The sequence below is a fragment of the Maniola jurtina genome, chromosome 12 (genome assembly GCF_905333055.1).
Source record: "Maniola jurtina chromosome 12, ilManJurt1.1, whole genome shotgun sequence".
In the NCBI taxonomy this organism is placed as follows: domain Eukaryota; kingdom Metazoa; phylum Arthropoda; class Insecta; order Lepidoptera; family Nymphalidae; genus Maniola; species Maniola jurtina.
This window is the reverse complement of record NC_060040.1, coordinates 11,484,376-11,496,467: the sequence shown is the minus strand read 5'-3', so window position 1 is coordinate 11,496,467 and position 12,092 is coordinate 11,484,376. Positions and strand designations below refer to the sequence as shown.

The 12,092-nt window shown below is 35.5% G+C and overlaps 2 protein-coding genes across 2 annotated transcripts; one reads left to right on the top strand and one right to left on the bottom strand.

Annotated features, from left to right (window-relative positions):
- The first annotated feature begins 253 nt into the window (after nucleotides 1-253).
- LOC123870419 (dnaJ homolog subfamily C member 21) lies at nucleotides 254-6,289 on the top strand. Its single transcript, XM_045913723.1, has 7 exons — nucleotides 254-722; nucleotides 2,294-2,438; nucleotides 2,970-3,117; nucleotides 3,406-3,620; nucleotides 4,235-4,459; nucleotides 4,873-5,208; nucleotides 5,595-6,289. The coding sequence occupies exons 1-7, from the start codon at nucleotides 532-534 to the stop codon at nucleotides 6,129-6,131; spliced, it is 1,797 nt and encodes a 598-aa protein (XP_045769679.1). The 5' UTR covers nucleotides 254-531; the 3' UTR covers nucleotides 6,132-6,289.
- Nucleotides 6,290-6,721: 432 nt separating this feature from the next.
- LOC123870499 (transmembrane protein 230-like) lies at nucleotides 6,722-7,063 on the bottom strand. The gene has a single exon (XM_045913826.1). The coding sequence runs from the start codon at nucleotides 7,061-7,063 to the stop codon at nucleotides 6,722-6,724; it is 342 nt and encodes a 113-aa protein (XP_045769782.1).
- Nucleotides 7,064-12,092: the final 5,029 nt, after the last annotated feature.

Below are 12,092 nucleotides of genomic sequence, written 5' to 3'. Positions count from 1 at the left end.
TATATAATAATTTTTACCATAATTCAGATCTTTTGCACCATAATATTCCCATCCTTTATGTAAAATACAAAATTCTTGAAAGGTAATTTACAATTTATTCAGCCACTAATAATGATTTTACGTTTTATAGTATCTTGTGAATTGCAAATTACTATAGTATAAAAATGAAAGTTTCCGAATTTATTTAAATTGTAAACTATTGAATATTAAAATTAAAATGGATAAACTATATTTTACTATATGGCAACACCTGCTATGTTTTGAGAAAAAAAAACGAGCATGGACGTCATGCGAAAAAACATCGATCATTATTTTCAAAATAATTTATGTATATTTTAAATGAGTTAAGTGTGTATGAAACGTATATAAGTTCCTATTATTTACTTGTATAAAACATTTTCTTTGAATAAGTAGTCCTTTTTTTATGTGTTCGAAAAGCCGCCTGTCAGGTTATAATAATTTTTTTCGACGGCTGTGAAATCGAACAAGTCGTCGATTTTATTGTGAAAGTTAGTTTATAATGGTAGCAAAATGAAGTGTCATTACGAAGTTTTGTGTGTGACGAAGGAGGCGAGTGCTTCGGAAATAAAGAAAGCCTACAGAAAACTCGCACTGCAGTGGCACCCTGACAAAAATTTAGAAAACCTGCAAGAAGCCAAAGAGCATTTCCAACTTGTGCAAAATGCATACGAAGTACTCTCAGACCCTCAAGAAAGAGCATGGTAAGTAAATTTGTTATTGTCTTAAAGCTTTGCAGAACAATATTTTCATTATTTAGGTAGTTTCATACAAAAAATTCATAAAGAAATTATCAGAGCATTTATGTTTTCGTAGTAAGTACATTTTTTCTATAGTCGGCGCGGCGAACCTTGATCCCTATGACAGTTCGTGTTAGTGATGGGTCGTGTCTTTGGTCGTATCGATATTTTTTTTTAGACAAATGCGTGGCTTGCATTCATCCACGTTGGTAAACATGTTTTAAAAAATATTATAATGTGCATTTTTAATGTCCATTATGTTGTTGTTGTATTAATTTAAGATTTTTGGCATAGATTAAGTAGGTAAGTAAAACGAAAGTTTCCAACCTTGTTATTTTATAATAATGTTTAACCCGGTAAACACGTTTTTGCTATATAAGTATATATTTTATCATGAAAATGAATGTTCCCAATTTATTTATTTTGTCTGAAAAATTTTGTTACTATAACCTACAATAGGCTATAATAATATTGTAGGATATTTTTAGATATAGCCACACTATTTGGTCGGTTACTACGACGCGACGCGCGCGATCGCTTTTGCCGATATCGATACTTGCCGCCCTAGTCGATAATGGTCACACGACGTAAGTTTTGCAGGACGTAAACATAAATTCAGATTGAGATAACTTCTTGTAAATGTTAAGAATTGTTAAAAATATCAACGGAATATCATTTCTAATGGTATAAAGCTACGTAAAATTTATAAATGGCATTTTTAGACGCCCCCAATATGATCCCAATTTAATGGTGACGCCACTACAATGTTATATGGTGACATTAGCTGTCAGTGTCATAGGGATCAAGGTTCGCCGCGCCGACTATAATACTGACTGTACCTTTATCCATTTAATCATATTGTGTCCATATTTGAAAACAATACTCATCTACTTCAATGGGATATTTGTAAATATCAAAATATTTTAACTTTTATAATGGTACCCATTGCACTACTAGGCATGGGCTTAGTAGTGGAAGAACGATGGGTTGGGCTCATAAAATATAGAGATCTTACAGAATTTGCAAAAAAAAACACTATGGATAAAACCCTAGGTATAATCCCAGGGGAAGAGACATCAGAGGCATGTAGCACAAACAACTATACCTCATTGCACCTTGCATGCAGTCAGGGGGCTATTTTCTCCAGGTTTAGTCAATGAATATCGCTCAAGGAATGTACAATGTACAAGAACTCAGAGCCTTCCTTTTAGGGCATTTTGGTAGGTAAAAATTCTACATAACCCAAATGTCTTTCAGCCTTCAATCTTCTTTCAAGAAATCTTATTCTTCTTTGAGGTCACTTAAACTTTTCTGTTTATTATGCATGCAGTAACCCTCCCGACTGAAGTCATCCCTCCATTTGTCCAAGCTTACTCCAGAAGCCTAGTAGACCAACCAGGTTAACAAGGGCTTCTCAAAGTGAGGCTTGGGATCTCAAGTAGTGCTTGTATTGGTCTACCATGCCTGCACACTCTAGAAGCACATGTGTTGGTGGCATCTACCTCTATGGTATACTTCCCGTGGTGTATTTCCAGGTATGACAACCACAGAGAGCAACTGCTGCGTGGAGCCGGCAGCTCCTACAATGATGACAGCCTTGATGTTTACCCCTACTTTAGTCCGTCCTGCTATAAAGGGTTTGGTGACAATCCCCAAGGCTTTTATGGAGTTTACTCTGAGGTAATTGGTTCACTAATGTAGCGATGATAGCATTGTGGTTAAGACATCAGGAGTTCTGGGGGATCCATCCCAGGCATGCCTCTTTAATTTATCAGAGTTATGTGTGTTGACATTAAATACTTGCTTTAACAATTAAGGAAAACATTGTGAGCAAACCTGTATGCCTGAAAGTTCTTCAAAATGTTCTCAAAAGATCTGTGAAATCTGCCAATTCCCACTTTGCTGCCAATATGGTTAACTGTGGCCAAAATCTTTCTCATTCTGAGAGGAGCTCCTTACCTAGGGCTAGCAAATAGGATAATGTTATTTCTAGTACAGTAGTTATTTAATCTCTAGTTCTCCTAGGAACCCCTTGGGTAGAAAATAAGTAAAATAAACTGTAGCTCATAAAAATAATCTTAAACACTGTCCATATTATTAATGCAAAAAGTGTGTTTTTATGTCCCTCAATCACACAGTCATGGAGCAAGATTGATGTGATGTTTTGCATAGGTAAACATAAATTTAATGCCTGCTTTTATCATTTTAAAGGTATTCTCCAAGTTGGCTGCAGAAGAAACAGATTTCCTGGATGACCCGGAGGATGTTAACAAGATCCCCAAGTTTGGAAACTCCACTACACCTTATGAGGAAGTACACGAGTTCTATGCCTATTGGATGTCATTTTCTACAAATAAAAGTAAATTATTTACAATTATCTATCTTTAGTATTAAATAACTCTTTGTTGGCTTACTTATTACCTAAATTGGAAATTTTGAATTCCACAGCTGTGCTAATTGCTAAAAACTTTGGTCATTATTTCTTAAATGCTGTTTTTTAAAAAAAAATTAAAACCTAATAATTTTAAAATACATATTCAACAATAATCTATTTTCCAATCAATAAAGCATGTGTTTAGTTATATTAAATGAAAAGTTTTGTGCCAAACATGAAATAATACTTATTGCTACTTATTTCTATTTTCAGGTTATGTTTGGCTAGATCAGTATGAAATATCACAGGGTGATAACCGTCGGATAATCAAGTTAATGGAGAAAGAAAACAATAAGATAAGACAAAAGGCACGTAGAGAAAGAAATGAAGAGATCAGAAGGCTAGTGAGCTTTGTTCGCAGAAAGGACAAGAGAGTCATTGAACATACAAGGCAGCTGCAAGAAAAGGCTGAAGAAAATAAAAAGAAGGTACAACATTTTATAAATAGATGTCCATCTTTTTATTCTACTCTAATAAAAATCTGATTATTACTAGAAAAGCCAATGGCAGACAGGTATATTGGAAAAGAAGAAAAAAAGAATTCTTGCTAATTATTTACTTGGACACAAAATAATATGTGCAAGTGTGTGTCTGTCTGCTACTTCTCACAGCTCAGCCACTGAATTTATCTTTATGAAATTGGGCTTAGATAGACACAGACTTAGCTTACATTCTGGAGACTGACATAGTGTACTTTAATCCTGGAAATGAAAACCTAGATGATGCGGACATTCACTGGTATTAGCTAATATTTAATACTAAAATTGATGGGTCCAAAAATACTACAACCTAAGAGAAATGATTTATTAATAATTCTTTCTCTTTGTTACTTAATTCTTACATTCAAAAATAAAAATCTGAATTAATTGTGATTTCATAATAACTTTAAGTTAGCTTAGGGCAGGTACCAGTTTAAGTTAGTCTCACTATTTAAGTCTATCACACAGCTAATGTTTTGTTAAAAGTGTTTTAGATATTATTATGTCAATACTGACAATCAAACAGATAAAGTAATATCAAAATAAATTATTCTATCTTCCAGGCAGAACAAGTGCGCAGAGAGAGGATAATTCAAAGGCAGAAAGAAATAGAAGAAGCAAAAAAACAAGAAGGAGAATCATCTTTCCTCCAGAGCGAGGAATATCAGAAGAAACTTAGTGAAATTGAGTCATTGCTGGCTGAGGAGTTTGGGATTTCCTCTGATGATGATACCATCAGTGAGGGGGGCATGGAGAGCAGTAATGAAGAAAGTTCTAAGACTGAGGAGGTACAATTTTTGTATGGATGGATTTGCTTGGGTGGATTGTCTGAACTTTTTTTTAGTGGGAATCTACATATGCTGGCTATACATGATCAAGTTCGACAAAGTTTACAGTCAAGCTTGCAGCGTAATTTAAGCTGCATCCAGTAAACTTAACGGTATATGGCTAGCAGTGTGCATGATGTCATGCACTGTGTCAAATATGTGCATGATATATGGCTTTCAGTTGGCAGAAAGCTGCTTCTAGTCTGCTGCAAAGTTGAACTTGTATGCCAGCATTATAGAGAACAGCTCCATGCAACATATTAAAACACACACACGGGTACACGCTCATATACACCCACGCACGCACACTCATACACACCTAAGAACTATCTATTCAATCTCAACAATAATTTTTCAAAACATTTCTATTTCAGGTAAGCGAAACATCAAGAGCAACAAAATCATCCTCTAAAAACAAATCTGCAATAAAAAATCTGTATTGCTCAGCTTGCAATAAACTATTTAAGAATGTGAACTCATTCGAAAATCATGAGAATAGTAGGAAACATAAGGAAAATGTTGCTAACATGACTCTAGGTGACGATATTGAGATATCAGACCCTGGTGAAAATGATGATGTGCAGGAGAGCCCTAGGAAAACTAAAGATAAAGTGAATGGTTTGACGGAGGAGGAATGTGATAACTCGACTTCTGATATTGAAGACAATGATATACGGGAAACTTTGAGTGATGATTCGGATCAAATACAGGTATTGTCTTCATTGTAAAAATAGGTGTCTATAGTACAGATACGGCCCAGTATCCATTTAAGTGGAACTGAGCAGAGATATGTCCAGCAGATAAATTATGTTAGAATTAATAGATAATAGAGCCTGAATGGCCTGCTAAGCACAACTCCGCTCATTTCTGCTTTGGTGAATATTGAAACATTTCAGAATAGGAACATACCTACTTCTAACATTATGATTCATTTTGAAGTCATGTGATGTTGCAGTGTGATCTTATAGAACCTAGAGTTTGATTTTTCCTTCTTTGTAAAGAAGTAATTTTTTAAATGTTTCTATTTCCAGCTTTATTGCAATATTTTAAAGAAAGCTTATAAATAATTTTAAAGAAAAATGATGTTTGTTTACAGGCTTTACCCAAGAGCCAGAAGAAAAAGAAAAATAAGAAGAAAGCTTTTATTCCCATGCCTGAGAGTGAGGGCAATGATAGCCACGATGAGATGAGCTTTAATGAAATAGAGGGTCCATCTCGGTGCAGAAAAGCCAAGAAGTTCAACATGCTCAAGAGTCAAATTCAGGCTAAGAAAGAAGCTGATCTCAAAAAAGGATCTCAATCTCAGACTTCCACTGAGAACTTGTACGAAGTCTCTAGTACTACACCTACAGATGACGCTTTATGCGATTCAGCCTTGCCTAGAGACAGGCCTGCGTTACCAAAAACTCAACGAAATGTTAAAGTGAAGAAGCTAGTTGAAAGGAAGCCGGTACGAACTAAAGCTAGTGAAACCGAGGATTCCAGTAGTGCATTGAATCTTAGATGTGTTATTTGCCAGACAGATTTCGCTTCAAAGAATAAATTATTTGAACATTTAAAAAAGACAGGTCATTCCGTACCGCTTCCTCACACTAGCTTCCCACAAAAGAAAGGTAAAAAAGGTAATAGGTAAAATGTGCAATGAAATTTTAGATAGGAAGAGAAGTACTAATTATCCATTGAGAAATCAAAATATATCACATCAGATCCTAACAAACTGTAAAGTGACTTTATCAATCTATTTATTAAATTTATGAATTATGATCACTCAATAAAGTATGCCTAAAGAAATTTGTATTTTATTTGCGTTATTCTTAGAAACTAAACAGGTCTTGTTTGGTAAACATACTAACACAATCACATTATGTAATATATACATAAAATGTCAAAATAATTGCACTTGGACACTTAAAGCCTACAATATACTATTTTAGCCTCAACAGTAACACATTCAAGATACATTTATTAGCCAGCTAGTGCAGAGGGCCAATTGTAGTAAAATGACAGTTACAATCTGATTAGTCACCACACTCCTATTACCTAAAATGCATTGTTGAAGCTGAAGCTAAAATAGCATAAATACATCATACCTCACAGTAATAATAATTAATAGTCACAAATTCACTGCACACAATATACATCAAGTCGCCCTGTATGTGTTCACCATGTATGAAGGAGGACAACATAGGGTGTAAGACTAATATAATAAAAACATAAAATAAATTATTCAAACTCTGGAATGTCTGCAAAGCTGTACCCCGGATATTCTTTGTAAGCATAGTATGCTATTCTCATATGATAAGCTCCAGGTAAAAACATAATTCCCCCAAGAACAATCATTGGCCATAATCTATCAGAATATTTCGTATCTATATGGCCAGTTACAATGAGGCTGCCCACAATGAGTAGAGACGTTCCAACCACGAAGAGAAATGCTGCTAAGCTTAGAGCTTTCCATGGAATCTTCTGAGGAGGCGGTTCAAACTGGGCATCGGAAAATCCACTATCATCATTGGGCACGGAAATATACCCGTCGTATTGCCTTCGTAATCTAAACCTCGACATTTCTGTAAATCAATAGGTAATAATTTATTACATTTTTACGTTATATTAAGACCGGCTCAGGATTTTCATAAAGTCAATCGTCAATAAATCATTTATGTATTTTAGTTTCAAAATAAATACCTTTAGGCTTAATTTTGAGGAGAATTTTTAAAATTCTTATGGGAACTGGAGAGTATGTAATAAAGGAAATTGCAATTCGTACACGCAGAAATAACAAAAATTAGAAATTATTTCGCTAATTTTGTTTGTTTACAAAACGTGACGTTACGATTTACGAATGTCAATGTCAAATGCTACCAATGTCAATTATTTATGGCGGGACTTCGTCTGTGGTGGCGTTTGCTGGCACGCGTGCGGTGCCTTTTTGGAGTGTTTTTTTTTTGTTAAAATTGGCTAGTTTAATTGTGTTTTACTGGTGTTTTTTGGTGCTGAAACTGTCTGGGAAGCGCTCCAAAGGGGCGCCGCGCGTGTGTCGGCGCAGACGAAGTCCATACTTATATAGTTTCCCTAACAGACGAAAGAGAAAAAAAAATTATGGCATCGATGACATGGCCCATAGACATAGGGCGGCTGGGAAATTATGGGGAAATTCCATTGATTTGATAATTGGATTTTGGCGGGTTGTTAGTAAAGAATAAAGATTATTCAAGCAAAAATATTATATCATTTAGCATGTGCCTTTTTTCTTCCTTTTACAGACTCCCCGCCAAGATCATCGTCTAGCTACCTATATTCTATCTGCGGAAAGAAGTTAGTTTATACTATATAGCGCTCTCTCTGTTATGTTACGTAATCCCAATAAATTATAGAGAGAAAAATATTATTGGTTGTTTAATTTGTTAACCATTTTGAGACATCAACCAACCACAATTTTTTTTTTTTAAAACGTTCGAAATTCAATTCAAAATTGTTTTCGAAACACATGCGAAATTCAATTAATTAGAAAGTATAGTTTCGTTTGCAATTAACTGATGTCTCAAATGGTTAGCGCCTACCACTAAGATTTTTTCGTGGATGTAGGAAATAATAATTAGATTTTTTTTCTCTATCATATGTTTGGGATTAGATAAGAGAGAGAGCGCTACACTAAGTTCTTTCAGCGGATAGATTATAGATTTTAAGTGACCAGCGAACTGTATAAAAAAATAACTGATTAAAGCAGACACTGGTCGCAGCCCTGGCACTGCTCGTTCGGTCCCATGTACTGCCTATCTTGCCATCATGTCTGCCTGCCAGGCACTTCGCACACTATCATAGAACTAACGTGTCAAAGAGGAATGCAGTCCGTCCTTGACCCAATGCGGCACGATGCAGAATAAAACACATGAGTCAAGTTGCATTCAGTATCCTTTGTTTTATCTATTGAGCTAATAGCTTACATATTATGAAAAGGTCATCATTTTTTACTACAAGTTTTAACCTAGTTACTTAAAGTTTCGAAAGCGGTGGTTGATAGCTTAGTGGTTAACACGTCGACCTTCTTTCTATACGGAATGTCCGGGGTTCGATCCTTCCTAACTTTTTGGAGTTATGTGCGTTTTAAAAAATTAAATATCACTAGCTTTAACGCATTTAATGATGAAGAAAAATATTCTGAGGAAACTACATGCCTGAGAGTATACTGTTTTCACAAAGGTGTGTAAAAACTGCAAATCCGCACTTGACTAGCGTGGTAGACTGACCTAAACCTTGCTCATTTTGAGGAAAGCCTATACTTAAATAATATGTAAGAGTAGGTACAGTCAAACTCCTTTTGAATTATTATTATTAGTGGCGTATTTAGCGCTAAATGCCTTTCCTATAGTCTAGACAAGACTTAAAGTGTAATGCGAAATAGCTACACAGTGCAATACTGACAAAACCATACCGCGATTTTAGTACTTTGTTGGGAATTTGAGAGGTAGCGCCACGTAGCGCCACGTAGCCTGTCGAGTTATTAGACTCACTGAAGCGATGTAACAAAGGAATGAGGGCATACGTAAAATGTAGTTAGGAAAACTTGATTGTTGATGTCTTTCAGATGTAGTGATGCTCCTGGATGTCAGCATACAGTACCCACCCTGCATCGAATTTACCCTGGTCTCATGGCGTTATTAGTAAGTAGTACTATTACCTACTAACCCGGTCATTGCAGTCGATCTGAGGGTTATTCGCTTACTCAGTGATTCTTACTAAATGAACGCCATAAAGCTCATTTGACATTCATTTATAATACTTGCGTGGTGCGTTTATTTTCCCAGTAAAAAAAGTCATTCATTCAACTAAAGTTATTCATTCGCTACGAGTGTTCTACGCCGTAAACGGTCTACGAAAAATGATTCTCATTGAACAATTATTACAATTAAAAACATATTTTGTACAAGTTACATAAATAGCTAAACTTAATAAAATTATTACCCATATTTTACAACATCGGATGATAACCTACAATGGTATATTTTAAAAGGTTATAAGTACAAAATGATTTCCTTATTACTTTTGATAGGTTTGCAATATAGGTAATTAGGTACCTTGCCTATAATCATTTTATTTGAAACACATGGTAGATTTACTTACACTTAGGTAAAAAATATATAACACTTGTTTGTAAATAGTAGAATTATTGTAAAGTTTGTATCCAAGTTTGGATGCAGAGGTAATTAAATAATCTTCAGAACTAGTGATCCGATTCTGAAAATTATTTCACTGATAAGTTCGGTAAGATTAATTTATATCACGCGGACGAAATCGTGAACAAAAGCTAGAATAATATAACTAATAAAAAAAAACAGATTGAGCGCGGTTTAATAGTCTTTTGAAATGTTGGTTAGCTGCAATCTTAAACTTTGATAGTGACTCCTCGAACAAAAAGCACCTACTGAGAAACTCGGAACTGAGAACAGCTTGTTTGAAGCGAACATTGGCAAAGTTTGTACGAGGCTGATTTCGAATAATAGGGAAGGAACAACAGCTATATAAACTACAATAAGTAGGTACAGGTAAATAAAAGGTACTTACCTACTTAACTTGCTTTCGATATCGATTTCAATATATATTTCCAAAGCGCTTTTATTATTTATTTTGTAATTTTTAGCATAAGCAATATTCGTTACAAAAGTTAAAAGAGCTTTCTAGGGTTCCTTATCTCAAATCGAAGATTATGTAAATGACAAAAAAACTTCGATTTGACTCGCTCCAGCAATACACGGCGCTGCAATTGCTTGTATACAGTATGGCATATTATTTGTAAATAGAATACTTGAAAAGAGCAACCGCCGAGTTTCTTGCTGGTTCTTCTCGGTAGGAACGGCATTCCGAATCAGTGGTAGATTATTTTGACGATTCAAAAGCACTTGTAAAAGTTTAATTGAATAAAAATATTTTGAATTTGAATTTGAAGTTTGAATTTAAAGATGCCAATGGGACACTATTACGGAGCCTCTGCTGTCCGTCTGTCTCTCCGTCAGGGAGCTGTATATCTCATGAACCGTAATAGGTAGCAAGTTGTTTTCGCAGGAAATTGCAGAATTTACCTAAACCGAGCATCGAACCTGGGATCTTTTGCTCTTACTTCGGCTGCCTCTGACTCGGTGAGGTCTTAATATAGCAATCTATTATAATTCTGCCACCTAATGTGCAGACAATACTTTAATACAGCTTATTGTATAGTAACAGGCTTGCTCGACGATTTCTGGACGGCCGCCAAAACAAAGAATGTACCTACAATACTTCACGCTTAGCGAAAGTGCTCCCGATCAATAGCTTAGACCTAACCTAACAGCTGATTGTGACTACTTACCTACTATGCGTTTCAACTAAGATGATTGAGACCATAGCTGACATAGTACTTTATTGTTATCTCAAACATGTATTGAAATTTTAAATCAGAGAATTCTGTATCGTTGTACCAAACTTTTTTATTAATTTCTTATTTATATATATATATATATTTTTTCAATGATAGTTAAAATTCAAAATTAATCTTATTGGTATATTAGGCACCTAGTTACATTTAAAAGTTCATAGATAAAATGTGAGTTACCTGTGATCATCTTAGTTGAAACGCATAGTCTATTCGGGTGTTGTCAAAGGCATTCCTAATTTCTCAGAGAATGTTTGCTATAAATTTTATGGGTATGAATGGGCCGGCAAGTGATAAGGATATATGAATGATTAAAAAATTGGTTAAGGCCGAGTCGGACTCGTATAGGAAGGGTTCCGTACTATGGTAACAGAAATTACACTTTTTACATATTTAATTTTCATGGCGGCATTTTGGAATTTTCATTATTTGTTGTTATTGTGGCAATAGAAATTCATTCTATTATTTCTAACATTCTATGAAAATTTCGACTCTACCTATTACGATTCACGAGATATGTCCCGCTGACAGACACATGGACAGACGGACGGACAGCGGAGGTAATAGGATTTCGTAGGTACTTTTCTGGTACGGCACCCTCGTGAAAAATAATGTTATTAAAAGAAACGATTATCATAAGATTTAACTTTTTATTTAGACGCTTTATTACAGTGCTTTATTTTAAATCTATGAATGTAACGCGCTAAGCTTGGTACGTAAAACTTTATTTACGGGCTTATTATATTTATCATGCAAAATGTCGGATAAAATACTCGAGTACAGAACCGTCAGTGCGCGAGTCTGACTCGCACTTGGCCGGTTTTTTTTAATTCGTTCAACAAAACGCGACAACAACTGCAACTGTCAGTGTCTGGCGTCGTAGAGGAGATGAAGATGAAGATTTACAAGTCCATGGCTCCCGATTAAAAATCCGTTCGTTGCCTAAAAGTTGCGCATTGCGGCAAGTAAAGATGTAACGAGTAATAAATCGTGTGTTCACAGATTCCAGTAGGAAGTAGGAGTTTTTCCCAGAGTGCGCGCCAGCACTCATAGCGCATTGTGCGTGTATAGTGTGTAGATTAGTTTAATCGCTTGCGGCAGAGGTATCGGTAGACGGTAGGGCATGGGCGGCCGGGCGCAGGCGCGGCGGCGCAGCGCGCGCACCCGGCCGGCTGTCAGGGCCCACTC